Source organism: Hemiscyllium ocellatum, chromosome 24, assembly GCF_020745735.1.
Source record: "Hemiscyllium ocellatum isolate sHemOce1 chromosome 24, sHemOce1.pat.X.cur, whole genome shotgun sequence".
Classification (NCBI taxonomy): domain Eukaryota; kingdom Metazoa; phylum Chordata; class Chondrichthyes; order Orectolobiformes; family Hemiscylliidae; genus Hemiscyllium; species Hemiscyllium ocellatum.
In genome coordinates, this window is record NC_083424.1 from 35668983 (window position 1) to 35684465 (window position 15483).

The 15483-nt window shown below is 40.0% G+C and overlaps 1 protein-coding gene across 1 annotated transcript in view; it reads right to left on the reverse strand.

The window, feature by feature from the left end:
- The window catches only part of rbm19 (RNA binding motif protein 19), a 248632-nt gene that overhangs the window by 175044 nt on the left and 58105 nt on the right, over nucleotides 1–15483 (reverse strand). Inside the window, exon 17 of the mRNA XM_060843698.1 lies at nucleotides 7766–7896. Coding sequence (XP_060699681.1) covers nucleotides 7766–7896 — 131 coding nt within the window. The remainder of the gene's footprint in view (nucleotides 1–7765; nucleotides 7897–15483) is intronic.

Below are 15483 nucleotides of genomic sequence, written 5' to 3' on the forward strand. Positions count from 1 at the left end.
AATAACAACACCAAGTTATAGTCCAACAGTTTTATTTGGAAGCACTAGCTTTCGGAGTGATGCTCCTTCATCAGATGGTTGTGGAGTATAAGCTTTTAACTCTGTTTTGTTTTTAGACTCCTTTTGGGGCTTTTGAACAGTGATTGCCTTCGAGAGTTTCTAGTTTGTCTGGAATTAGTACGAACAATAACAAGTCTGTGAGGAAGGCTAATCAAATGGTCTCAAATAAAAGCAAAATAGTGCAGGTGCTGGAAATCTGAAACAAACACAGAATGATGGAGATGCTTCAGAACTTTTAGAAATTCTGAAGAAGTCACGCTGGACTCAAAACATTAATTCTGTATCACTGTCCACAGATGCTGCCAGATGTGTTGAGTTTCTATAGCATTGTGTGTTCATCCATCTGTTCTCTCGCTGTTTGTGAAAGCACTTCTTTTATGAGAAGAGGGTGAAACATAATTGTTCTTCTAGAACCAATTCTAGAAGAACTTAATATTTTATTTCCTGAGCAAGCTGTGATTGCCAAGACTTCAAAGATAATTGCAAGTCTATTAATTTATCAATGAGTCTATCAAACCACAGACTGTAAGAGCTGACATTTGTTCCCTTCAAGAACCAAAACTCACTGAACAAAGTGCTTTTCCAGTAAGCCAATCTTTGCAGAGAGAAACAAAGTGAGAAATTGCTAGAAAAGCTCAACAGGTCTGGCAGCATCTGTGGAAAGAAATCAGAGTTAACATTTCTGATTGAGTGATCTTCCTCAGAACGCAGACTCTTTTGTCGAAGCTTTGTTTTATCCTTTACCTGTTAACTATAAGCATGTGCATTAGTGTTTTGGGCTATTTAGAGATATAAACATTTTACACTTCCATTATAACAATTCTGTACATTGAATACGTTCTATTTTAGATCAGAAAAAAATTGCTAGTATTAAAGAAACTGGGTGAAAGCTCTTATCATGCGAAACCTAATATACATAAAGTATTTAATTGGTCTTCTCAGTAACTGAGCAAAATATTTCAATATTATGCTGTGGCCAAGTGAACAAATGAAACAGAGCACTCCTCCAGCTTCAGTCATAAAATTGGACGCGGGCCATATTGTTATGTACGGATGGCAGACAAGGTTAAGGCCATTATATAAATGCTCTATTATGATCAATATACTTACTGTTAAGCATGATGTTTTGTTGTCAGCTTGGCTTCCTCCAAATATATTATGCACTTTTAACCCTAATTTGTACATAATTCGTTAGGCATATTTACATTTTTAAAATCCTTACAATGTGGGTGTGCCTACAGAGTTTATTGATTCATTCCTCATTGGACAACAATTACTGAAATTTATTCTTTAACCCTAGGCACTGTTTGGTCAAACTATGAATAGAAAGCCATTGTTTGAGAATTTTAACTGAGTCAAAATATTTTAAATACATGTTTTGTCTAGGTAACTGAGAAATCACTCTATATGGCATGTTCAATAATTAATAAAAGTAAAAGGATTAACAGAGGGTGATGTGCGAATAAAATTTTAAAATGATTGCTTAATTAAACAAAGCTAGTCAAGTGATATAGTATGGGATGGCTAATCTGGTCAAACATAAAGCTTTAAAGTGTCATGGCAGTGAGAATGAAAGATCGTACCTGGAAGACTATAACCATTTTAACATTTTTTGTTTATATTCTATTGTATTTTTAACCTATCAGCAACATCTCTGGAGAAACAAAGGTTATCATTTTTTTTATTTTTAATAATTTCATTGCTGTGTACCTTGCTTTAGGTAGTGTTTAGAAATTTTACTTCCAAACAGAATCATGCAAGCCCTCAATATATCTCAAGAGGTGAAGGCTGAGTAGCATTTACATAATGCCTTTCATGATATCAAAATATCCCAAAGTATTCTGTAGTGAGTTTAGTATTTTAAGTATAATCACTGTTGCAAGGTTATAACTTGCACACAGTAAGGTCATAGAAATAGAATGTGCTCATGATAAAACAACCTATTTTAGCAATATTGGTTGAGGAATAAGGGGAGAGTGACTGCACTGGACATCAAGACTACATTTGACAGAGCATGTAATCAAGGAGCCTAGCAAAACTGGAGTCAACAGGAATCTAGGGGTGCATGGGTAAGCTTGTTGGAGTCACACAAGATGATAATTGTGGATGTTGGAGATCAGACATCTCAGTTCCAGGACATCTCAACAGGAATTTATCAGGGTATTGTCTGAGGCCAACTATATTCAGCTGCCTTATTATGTTCATTGTGCAATCACCAATGTTTAGCAATTCTTCAGATCCTGAAACATATCCAAATGCAACAAGTCTTAGATAAGATCCAGGTCTGGACTGGCAAACGGCAAGTAACATTTGTGCTACACAAGAGACAACCAATAAACATCTCCAAAAACAGTGTGTCTAAAAATCAACCCATAACATTCAGTTACATCACCATCATGGAATCTCCCACTATTACTGATCAGAAAACTGAAGTGGAGAGCCATGTAAATACTCGAGTAAAAAATGAGGTCTGCAGATGCTGGAGATCACAGCTGAAAATGTGTTGCTGGTTAAAGCACAGCAGGTTAGGCAGCATCTCAGGAATAGGGAATTCGACGTTTCGAGCATAAGCCCTTCATCAGGAATGAGAGAGAGTAGCCAAGCAGGCTAAGATAAAAGGTAGGAAGGAGGGACTTGGGGGAGGGGCGATGGAGGTGGAATAGGTGGAAGGAGGTCAAGGTGAGGGTGATAGCTACATCGATGACTGTATTGGCGCTGCCTCGTGCTCCCACGAGGAGGTTGAACAGTTCATCAACTTTACTAACACCTTCCATCCCGACCTGAAATTCACCTGGACTGTCTCAGACTCCTCCCTCCCCTTCCTAGACCTTTCCATCTCTATCTCGGGTGACCGACTCAACACAGACATCTACTATAAACTGACTGACTCCCACAGCTACCTGGACTACACCTCCTCCCACCCTGCCCCCTGCAAAAACTCCATCCCATATTCCCAATTCCTTCGTCTCCGCCGCATCTGCTCCCAGGAGGACCAGTTCCAACACCGCACAGCCCAGATGGCCTCCTTCTTCAAGGACCGCAGATTCCCTCCAGACGTGATCGACGATGCCCTCCACCGCATCTCCTCCACTTCCTGCTCCTCCGCCCTTGAGCCCCGCTCCTCCAACCGCCACCAAGACAGAACCCCACTGGTTCTCACCTACCACCCCACCAACCTCCGCATACAACGTATCATCCGCCGTCATTTCCGCCACCTCCAAACGGACCCCACCACCAAGGATATATTTCCCTCCCCTCCCCTATCAGCGTTCCGCAAGGACCACTCCCTTCGTGACTCCCTCGTCAGATCCACACCCCCCACCAACCCAACCTCCACCCCCGGCACCTTCCCCTGCAACCGCAGGAAATGTAAAACTTGCGCCCACACCTCCACACTCACTTCCCTCCAAGGCCCCAAGGGATCCTTCCATATCCGCCACAAGTTCACCTGTACCTCCACACACATCATCTATTGCATCCGCTGCACCCGATGTGGCCTCCTCTATATTGGGGAGACAGGCCGCTTACTTGCGGAATGCTTCAGAGAACACCTCTGGGCCGCGCGGACCAACCAACCCAACCACCCCGTGGCTCAACATTTTAACTCTCCCTCCCACTCCACCGAGGACATGCAGGTCCTTGGACTCCTCCACCGGCAGAACATAACAACACGACGGCTGGAGGAGGAGCGCCTCATCTTCCGCCTGGGAACCCTCCAACCACAAGGTATGAATTCAGATTTCTCCAGTTTCCTCATTTCCCCTCCCCCCACCTTGTCTCAGTCGGTTCCCTCAACTCAGCACCGCCCTCCTAACCTGCAATCTCCTTACTGACCTCTCCGCCCCCACCCCACTCCAGCCTATCACCCTCACCTTGACCTCCTTCCACCTATCCCACCTCCATCGCCCCTCCCCCAAGTCCCTCCTTCCTACCTTTTATCTTAGCCTGCTTGGCTACTCTCTCTCATTCCTGATGAAGGGCTTATGCTCGAAATGTCGAATTCCCTATTCCTGAGATGCTGCCTAACCTGCTGTGCTTTAACCAGCAACACATTTTCAGCCATGTAAATACTACCATACAAGAGTAGGTCAGAGGCTCATAATCCATGATGACTCACCCGCTAACTTACCAAACCTCATCATTATCTACAAGGTGCAAGTTAAGAGTGTGAGGGAATACTCCCCAATTGCCTGGTTGAGTGTAGTTCCAATAACACTCAAGAAGCTTAACAATATTTAAGTGCTTGATTAGCACCACATCCACAAACGTTCAGTCCATCCACAACAAATTCTATCAGCAGCATATACCATCTAAAAGGTGTATTACAGAAATTCATCAAGGCTCTTTCAGCAGCACTTTCTAAACTCATGAGTATGTAGAAGTACAAGAATAGCAAATACATGGAACCACCATTGCCTGCAAGTCCCCTTCAAGCCGTCGAAATCCTGATTTGGAAACGTTGCTCTTCTTCAGTGTAGCTGGGTGGAAATCCTGGAATTGTGAGGGAACCAGCAGCAGTCAAGAAGGAAGCTCAATACTACCTGTTGAGTAGCATTGGTAATTGCCAGCCCAGCCACTCAAGCATACATCCCATGAATGAATTTTAAAAAATGAAGTGATAAAAATGAAGTATGGCTGCAAAATTTATTGATTATGCAAAGGTTGGTAGAAAATAAGTTTTAAAGAGGACGTAAGGAGGCTACAAAAAGATGTAGAAAGTTTAAATGAATAGGTTAAAATGTGGCAGATGGAGTAAATGTATGATACAAAAGTCTTGTATGCAAGTTCAGCCAGTAATATGGAAAGTTAACAAAGTTATCACTTATTAGGAGAATAAATAAATACAAATATATAGGGAAGTTATGCTTCAGTTATACAGAACACTCTGGGACCATATCTGGAATAGTATTGGTTACCTTATTTAAAGGAGAATGTAAATGTATTTGAAACAGTTTGCACTAGGTTTAAAGTCTAATATCTGGAATGGACAGGTCGTCTTTAAGTAAAGGTTAGACAGGCTAGACTTGTATCCACTGGAGTTTCAAAGATGAAATCTAACTTGATTGAAATATCTAAGTCCTGAGGGGTGGTAACAAGGTTAATATGCATAGCATGTTCCTCTTACAGGAGAGCTCGGGGTCACAATTGGTTGTTAGAGGCCAAATCAGCTTGGTCTCTGGAAATATTTGTTCTTTAGAATAGTATCTTCAGCCTATCGTTAATCCCTTCGCCAATGACTATCCCACAGTTTCAAAGTCAAAAATAGGAAGCTCGCTGAATATTTAGTGTCACTTGCAATTCCTCAGATACTGATGCAGTCTGTACCAAATGAAGCAAGACATGGACAACACTCAGGCTTAGATTGATACAGCATGGAAGCAGACCCTTCAGTCCAACTCATCTATGCCAATCAAGTTTCCCAAACTAAACTAGTCCCACTTGTCCAAATTTGGCCCATATCTCTCTAAACTTTTCCTATCCACGTACCAAATGTCTTTTAAATGTTGTAACTGTACGTGCATTTACCAATTCCCCGGCAATTCATTTCACACAAACCACATTCTAAGTTGCAACGAGCATTTGTGCCACACAAGTACCAGGTAGTCACTGCCCCGAACACTACTTATTAAAGCAGCATGTTTCATGTTATAACCTTGGATGATGCAATCTTGGAGGCTGAGATTACACTATAACTAGATGATGAAATTGTCCCAGATTCTAAAGTGTATTGTTATTAAATGTTACTGCTTTTTGTACAGCTTTTCTTTTGGTAATGTCACTGCACTAGTAATCCAATTGTGGTACCATCATTAAACAAGTCACCCAAAATTCTAGGTGAATGTTCAGGGACATGGATTCAAATTCCATCAAGGCAGATGATGAAACCTGAATTCAATAAAAACATTGAATAAAAATTAGCTCACTGGTGACCATGTTACTATTGTCAATTATCATTCACTCTGGAGAATTAGGTCTGTCATTCTTACCTGGCTTGGTCAAATTTGACTCCAGACACATTGTGATTGACTCTCAACTGTCCTCTCAGCATTTGTAGTGAACAATGAAAGCTGGCCTTGCCAGTGACACATAGGTCCCACGACCGAAAAAAAAGGTATGAACATCCCATCCCGTGATTTTTTGGAAATAAAAAGTCAAATATTCTGTCACAACTGGCCAGTTGTTGCAATAGAGTAATCATGTTCACTAATTCAAATTAAATTAATTTCACTGACCAGAATTATTTTATTATATGTTGAAACTCCATTACAAAGTTTAGAATTACCATATATTTAACTCAAAACCAATGCTATCAAGATAATTGCCTGCTGTGCAATTCGGCAGATACTCACAAGTAAGACTTAACTACCCCTTAACTTTCAATTGAGATGGAGGATATTTGTGAAAGATCAGAATAAATCTTATTGTTTAAACATTGCAGAATTCTTTCCTTTTACCATCAACAGTAACAATGAGAAAGATCTGCCATTTATGCCAACCATACAGAGTTTTCTGGTCGACAGAACAGCCACATTTTTCATCGCGCATCTGACAGTGCTGACATGTAAATCAAACAAGCAGTACCACAGAACAGCAATAACAATGGCCTAGTTTTTCCTGTAAAATAATGGTGAGGCTATCAGCCTTAACCACCATTAAAGTCAAATTGCATAGCAAAACTTCTGGGAGCTGCACATGCACAATTAAACATAGAATGCCATGGCCCTCAAGTATACTATTGAGAAATTCAGCATTCAAAAGATAGAAAAAAAGCCATACGTTGCTGTAGTTATGAAAGAAATACACACAACCATGCCAGAAATTTAGAGTTTGTCTACTCTCACCTTTTTTTTTAAATATACCATCAAAACTTATTTTTGCCAGCATTAAAAGCTTATTTTTACTAAGTGCCATAATCCTTTATAATTTATTACCATGATCTTAAATCAAAAACTTTTACATCTTTTATGTGCTTCTATACCATAATTCTCTCAATTTCACTTTCTCTTCATATCTTCTCCCATAACATTCAGTTCCCTTGACGAACCAAAATAACTGATACAGCTTTGAATATATTCAAGTAACTGAGCTCCCACTGCTCTCTGGGGAAGATAATACCACAAACTAATAAACTTCAAAAATAAAATATCTTATTTCAGGCTTAAATAGTTGGCTTCTAATTTATAAAGTGTACCCACAATGAGTCCTGCAAGAGGAAAATCATCTTGTGATCCTTCAGAACCTTAATTCTTTCACGATGTTAGCTATCATTCTTCTAGTTTCCAATGGATATATTTCCACTCTGTTCAACCCATCATAAAATAAATCCTTCATCCCAAGAATAAATTGAGTCTTCTCTGAATTGCTTGTAATGTAACTACATCCTTTCTTAAGTAAGGAGTCTAAAAATGCAAATGGTACCCCAAATGTTGTCTCATTCAGGTCCTGCACAGATTAAGCAACATCTGCCTACTTTAAAATTCAATTCCCCTTGCAAGAAACAGCAATATTCCTTTTCCTTTCTTGCCACTTGTTATACATGTATACTAACACTGTGATTTATGTATCAGAATGCGATACATAGAGGTCCTAGATATCATTTAAAAGGCGCAATACAAAGCAGCTTACTAATCACAGCAAATTCCAGTGCTAATTCCCACTAACTTTGGCCCATTAAATGAATTAAGGAACTTAGAAGAACACATACCTTCACCAAAGTTTCTTCAGTTGTCAAAAAATTTAAATTTTTCACAAATAAAGTACATCCTGGAAGATGTTCTTCTTCACTGACACTCAAATTATCTGCTTCATTTTCATCCTTTGCTTGGTCACCTTCATCTTCCAGAAAATATAAAACAAGTCATGTTTAATACATTAATTTTCTTATTGCAATCATTCAATATTTATTTTCCCAAATTAACAGTAAATTCAGTATATAGGAATTCAAATCAATGATTTGATTCTTTCTCTCATCTTCTTGGTCCAAAATGTTAATTCATAATAATTGATTTTCTAGCGACTTTCTGGACCACATACTTTTGGAGATAGGTTCTTGTTCAAAATCTAATTCACCTCATTTAAGTAGTTCCACTAGAATTAAGTTATAACCCTGTAATACCAAAGGGAATGAATGAGTGTTTTATAAATCAGATGCTCAATAACTTGAAGATTTCAAAGAAAAAACTTCCTTCTTCATTTAACATGCAACACAAACCACAAGCTCAGGAGAAAGTGATCCAAAATTGCAGAAGTGTCATGACACAAGTGGAGGTCATTCAGCCCATCACATCTTCAGTGGTTTGCCAAATGAGCATCATCATTTACTGCCATTCTTCATGTGATTTTTCCATACCTTTTAATTAACATCTAATTCCTTCCTGAATATCTCCAGTGAACCTGCCTCTACCATCTTTCCACACTGACCGTTCCATACTGAAACCACCGGTTATTAAAATTAGAAAGAGAATGCCATTTGCATAGCACTTTTAGTAAATTAATTGTAAGACATTTGCATGTGTCAAATCTGGACAGCCAAACTAAGCAAAGAAAGTGTGAAGATTGTTCTATGTAGCAACATTCCACATATTATGAAATGTACCCCGATTGAAGTCATTGATGTGTTTAAATAATGTGCTTTGGCTTCTTGCTAGCAAAGTGTTGGCCGTGTAGCATGCCTTTAATCATCCAGTTAGCTTTCCAGTGATAATTTATTGGCATGGCCCTTTTGCTCAGAGAAATCCTAAAGTAGTTGCACAAATAATATTTAAAAGATATTCTAAAGATTTTCCTGATTGTAATAAGGCTGGGATGTAACCCTATGCAAAAATATATTTTGAATTTTAATGACAATCTTGTCAGAAATGAAGAATATGGATATATACGAACAGCTTGCATTTCACTATCTTTGGAATTTCAGCACAAAAGATCCACTCGCTATTCATGGATGGCTCTGCATTAATAGGTGGATAGCTACCACTAATCACAATTTGCATGTTTACACTATATTTGGTACAGTTGCAGCCAATGACATTGTGGTGCCAGCTGATGTCAAAACTCTTGTAATGTCAGTCAGTAATTAAGTTTTCTGTTATCTGATTCTCTGTAATCATCCAAAATCAAGCTTGGCTTAGGTCAGTTCGAATGATTTCAAGACATATTCAGCAATACCTGATGATGCACAGTTGTATTTCTTCAGTTTTCAGGGCATATCTATGTTGTTCCGAAAAATGTGGGAACATACTGCAATTGTTCTTTATGGCTGATTATGTACAATAAAGTAAATCTACCACAATACATCATCATGTTTGATTAACAAGTATTTTATACGACTACAAATTGCAATAATACAGTGCTCTCAATGCAGAAAAATGTCTTAAAGTATTTCAATAGACAATTGGTGCAGGAGTAGGCCATTCAGCCCTTCGAGCCTTCACTGCCATTCAATATGATCATGACTGATCATTCCTAATTAGTATCCTCTTCCTGCCTTATATTCATAACCCTTGATTCCACTATCTTTGAGAGCTCTATCCAACTCTTTCTTAAATGAACCCAGAGACTGGGCCTCAACTGCCCTCTGGGGCAGAGCATTCCACACATCCACCACTCTCTGGGTGAAGAAGTTTCTCCTCATCTCTGTCCTAAATGGTCTACCCCATTTTTAAGCTGTGTCCTCTGGTTCGGCACTCACCCATCAACGGAAACATGTTTCCTGCTGCCAGTGTTCAATCCTTTCATACTCTTATATGTCTCTTATATTTCACACTGGTACAATCAGACACAAATTTTGCTGGGACAAAGTAGCAGATAATAGGAAGGTGATGAAAATGTAGGTGGTAAAGGTTAGCTGGTAAAAGTTACCCAAAAGGAGAAAGGCTATCCAGAAGGAAAAGTTGGCTTAAAATTTCACAGTGCAGTGTAAAAACCCTCCTTATGAAGTCAAGGCATACGAACTAGAATGTCAGGATGAAGCTTTAAAAACCTGTTTCCCACTGCACAGAGAGAAACTGAAGGGATGCAGGTGCCAGTTTTGCCTACCCCAGGAGTGCAGATCAGTGTCAAAGATGTTCAATGACCAGAGTAAGCAAGTAACACAACCAGATTGCCTTTTCTTCCATGGTCATCATCAAAAACAAACTTTTACACTTTTCGGCCTTCATACTTCAGATTAATGGAAGCATTAACTTGTGACCTTCAAGATATGTGATCTCACAAATACATTAAGGACAAAAGGCTAACTAGGGAGAGGATAGGGCCCCTCAAAGATCAGCAAGGGCGTCGCAGGAAATGGTGCAGATACTGAATGAGTATTTTGCATCAGTATTTACTTTGGAAAAGGACATGTAATATATAGAATGTAGGGAAATAGATGATGACATCTTGCAAAATGTCCATATTACAGAGGAGGAACTGCTGGATGTCTTGAAACACGTAAAGGTGGATAAATCCCCAGGACCTGATCAGGTGTACCCAAGAACTCTGTGGGAAGCTACGGAAGTGATTGCTGGGCCTCTTGCTGAGATATTTGTATCATCGATAGTCGCAGGTGAGGTGCCAGAAGACTGGAGGTTGGCAAACGTGGTGCAACTGTTTAAGAAGGGTGGTAATGACAAGCCAGGGAACTATGGACCAGTGAGCCTGATCTCGGTGGTGGGCAAGTTGTTGGAGGCAATCCTAAAGGACAGGATGTACATACATTTGGAAAGGCAAGGACTGATTAGGGATAGTCAACATGGCTTTGTGGTGGGAAATCATGTCTCAAACTTGATTGAGCTTTTTGAAGAAATAACAAAGAGGATTGATGAGGGCAGAGCGGTAGATGTGATCTATAGGGACTTCAGTAAGATGTTTGACAAGGTTCCCCATGGGAGACTGGTGAGCAAGATTAGATATCATGGAATACAGAGAGAACTCGCCATTTGGATACAGAAAAAGGTAGAAGACAGGGTGGTGGTGCAGGGTTGTTTTTTCAGACTGGAGGCCTGTGACTAGTGCCGCAAGGATCTGTGCTGGGTCCACTACTTTTCATCATTTATACAAATAATTTGGATGTGAGCATAAGAGGTATAGTTAGTAAGTTTGCAGATGACACCAAATTTGGAAGAGTAGTGGACACAGAAGGCGGCTACCTCAAATTACAACTGGATCTTGATCTGATGGGCCAATGGACTGAGAAGTGGCAGATGGAGTTTAATTTAGATAAATGGGAGGTGCTTCATTTTGGGAAAGCAAATCTTAGCAGGACATATACATGTAATGATTAGGTCTGAGGCAGTGTTGATGAACAAAGAAACCTTGAAAGTGGAATCATAGGTAGATAGGATAGTGAAGAAGGCAATTGGTATGTTTTCCTTTATTGGTCAGAGTATTGAGTACAGGAGTTGGGGAGGTCATGTTGTGGCTGTATAGGAGATTGGTTAGGCCATTGTTGGAATATCGCATGCAGTTTCAGAAAGATGTTGTGAAACTTGAAGGGGTTCAAAAAAGATGTCCAAGGATGTTGCCAGGATTGGAGGATTTGAGCTATAGGGACAGGTTGAATAGGTTAGGGCTGTTTTCCCTTGAGCATCGGAGGCTGAGGGGTGACCTTATAGAGGTTTATAAAATCATGAGGGGCAGGGATAGGGTAAGTAGACAAAGTCTTTTCCCTAGAGTGGGAGAGTCCAGAACTAGAGGGCATAGATTTAGGGAGAGGGGAAAGATATAAGAGAGACCGAAGGGGCAACCTTTTCACGCAGAGGGTGGTACGTGTATGGAACGAGCTGCCAGAGGAAGTAGTAGAGACAAGTACAGTTGCAAAATTTAAATGGATGGGTATATGAATAGGAAGGGTTTGGAGGGATATGGGCCAGGTACTGGCAGGTGGGACTAGATTGGGTTGGGATATCTGGTTGACGTGGATGAGTTGGACCGATGGGTCTGTTTCCGTGCTGTACTTCTCTGACTCTATATCGTTATAGCATCAATTGCTTTCTTGACATTAGTGATACTGCTAGATCGGTGATTTCTGCAGACTGATCTTTCTTAAATTATAGTTGAAACCAAATGACTTATTCACATTGCAGAAGTATTTTGAATGCAATATCTAAGAAAGGCAGGTGGTGGAAAGGGTCATCCTGATATTTATAAGATCGCCATTTTGAGAATTACCTGAACATGCATATAGGTGTTACTTGGTAAATAGAGCAAAATTATTCTGTGATAACTTGAGACTTGATGTCTTTTGAATTATATCAAAACAATGATCATCCTGAAACATTCCTCAAGTGTTTTTCTTTATCCAAAGAAGAGACAGCAATCCTTCCAGGAATATTCTCAATCAGGTCATTCTTAGATTGTAAAGTTGTGTAGGTCACAATTGTAGAGAAATATGTAGACTTCTGGAAGGACAAGATATTCCAAAGAAATGCATCATGGTATCTTCTGGACATCTTGCAGTGATAAGGATTCTTAGCTGGCTGCTATTCACATTCTGGACACTGTAATGGTAAGCTGCCTATTCAGGATGTTGAGGTCAATAGGCGTTGACAAACTGTTGAGTGCAAGATATTGTACCTGCCATTTTGACAAAGCTGGCAACAGTACACAGCAAGATCATTCTGTTTCTCTGCTGCAACACTGTCATACCAAAGAAGGTGAAATCCCTGGAAGTGGGGCAAATACACTCCCAGACAGCACCATGATTAGTTGGATGAAGTTGCCCAAATAATCCCAAGACATAAAAACTGGCTAAGATCATAACATTCATTGCCATGGTAAAGCTGTATGGTCAGAACCGTCTTACATAAATCTTCAGAAAAAGACAGGCTCACCTCTCTATTTATCTCTTTTGTGCAGCACGCTTTTCGAATAAAATACCTCACTAACATCTGTATACAGTCTATTATCTATTTCCTTGGTCAACTAAAAAGATTAAGGGCATAATCACCTCATCTCCTGCCTCATTTCTCATCATTCTTGACTGCTACTTCTCTTCCTTATAATATTGGCAAATTCACAACTGGCCCTAAGGTCTTCTCACTGTTGGGTTAAAGGGAGAAATATTTCAGGACTTCTCTGTCCCAGTCAATGGTTAATCCAGCATTCTGAATGAGTAGAGAGAAAAAAAACTGCAAAAGCACTTTCCCAGTTCCAATAATCTGTGATTTAGTATTCTTTGGACTCCTCAAGCAGTCTTTGCTAATGCCATGCTATGCCATAGAAAACTGAGTTATATTCTACAAACATCAACATTATTGGTCCAGTACAACAGTATTGATGGTCTGCATTTCAGGATACTTAAAGTAAATGCGGAGAATAAATGTAATTGACATCCAGGCAGCACTTAATTGAGTGTGACATCAACGAGTTCCAGCAAAATTGAAATCAGTGGGAGTCAGGGGGAATATCACTCTTCTGATATGAGTCACACCTATTAGAACTGAAGACTGTGATGTTTAATCAAGGCCAATCACCTCAATCTCAGGCAGTACTGCAGGGTTTCCTCAGGGTAGTGTCCTTGGCCCAACTATCTTAATTTACTTCAATAATTAACTTCCTTATTTAGGATCAGAAATGGGGATTGTTTGTTGGTGTATACAAAATGTTCAGTATTGTTTGTGACTCCGCAGAAGAAGTCTGTGCCAATATGAAGCAATACTGATTTGCATTCAGGCTTGCACTGACAAATAGTAACTAATATTCACCTTGTAAAAATACCTTAAAATTAGCACTTGCAACAAAAAAGGGTCTGATTATCTCCCCTTGACATTCAAAGGCGTTACTATCACTGAATCCCAAACTATCAATTCCTAGATGGTAGCAAAGACTAGAAACTGAACCAGACCAGCCACACAAATCATTTAAGTTAAAGATCAAACATTCTGTGTAGGCAAATCATTTCCTGACTTTCCAAAGCATATCCAACATCTGCAAGGTACAAAGAGAGACCGGCCTGATTTGTGCCACTCCAACACCACACAAGCAGCTCAAGACCATCCAGGACAAAGCAGTGCACTCAATCTGAACCCCATCCACCACCCTCGACTTCACCCACTCCACCACTAGGGCAGAATGGCAGCAGTGTTCATGATACAAGATGAACTGCAGCAATTCACTATAGTTTGTCCCAAAGCAGCTTACAAACCCACCTTCTATCACCTAGGACAAGGATGCAGACCTAGAGCAACAGTACAACGTACAGGCTCCTCTCCAAGTATGTTTCACTAAGGTCTCCTCTCATTCTTCTAGAATCCAATGAGTACAAGATAAATCTACTCAATCTCTCCTTAGAAGATAATGCATATCGAGCTTCAACCAAATGAACTTTCTCTGAACTGCCTCCAATGCCAGTATATCTTTCCTTATGTAGGGGAACAAAAACCATTCACCCTATTCTTGGTGCAGTTTGACTAATGCCTTGTAAACTTTTAACACAACCTCCCTATTTTTATAGTTCATTTCCTTTGAAACAATGCTCAAAGGTCCATTCAACTTCCCTATGATATGATGAATTTTTTATTTTAGATTTTTGTGATTCCCACATAAGGACCCTGAAATTTCTCTGTCCTGCAATTTCTGCAGTCTTTCCCCATCTAGATAATATTCAGGTTTCTTATTCTCTTTGCCAAAGTACTTCTCTCATTTTCCCACATTATATTCCATCGTTGATTCTACACACATTATTAAAATTAACACTTTCACTAATAACAAAAACAAATTACTGGGAAAACTCAGCAGGTCTGGCAGCATCTGTGGAGTGAAATCAGAGTTAACATTGTGGGTTCAGTGATCCTTCCTCAGAACTGATGGCAGCTAGGAAGAAGTTGATTTTTATGCAGAAGATAGGGTAGGGGAAGAAGGTAAGGTGTAAATGATGGGTAGAGTTAGAGCCCAAACAGACAGAAGAACACTTAGACAGACAAAGGAGTGGATAGTGATCTGGCTAGGCGAATGAATAGCTACTATTGGGGGCTATTCATGGTTCAGTACGATTAGTGTGTCATAACAGGCCATGTGAAAACAAAACCTGCTGCGTGGGGACTGGGATAAGGAAAGTGCCTCAAGCTCTAAAATTGTTGAACTTGATATTGAGTCCAGAAGACTGCAGAGTTCCCGAGTGGAAAATGAGGTGCTGCTTGTGCTGAACTTCACGAGAGCACTGCATCAGGCCTGAAACAGAGATGTTGGCCAGGGAACAAGATGGTGTGTTGAAATGGCAGGAACCTGGAAGCTCAGAGTTTTTTTTAGCAGACAGAACATAGATGTTCTGCAAAGCAGTCACCCAGTCTACGCTTCACTTTCCCAATGTACAGGACACCACACTGTGAATGCAATAGACTAGATTAAGTGAAGTGCAGGTAAACTGCTGCTTCACCTGGAAGGTGTGTTTGGGCCCTTGGATCCTGACTGGGGAGGAAGTGAATGGGCATGTGTCACACCTTCTGT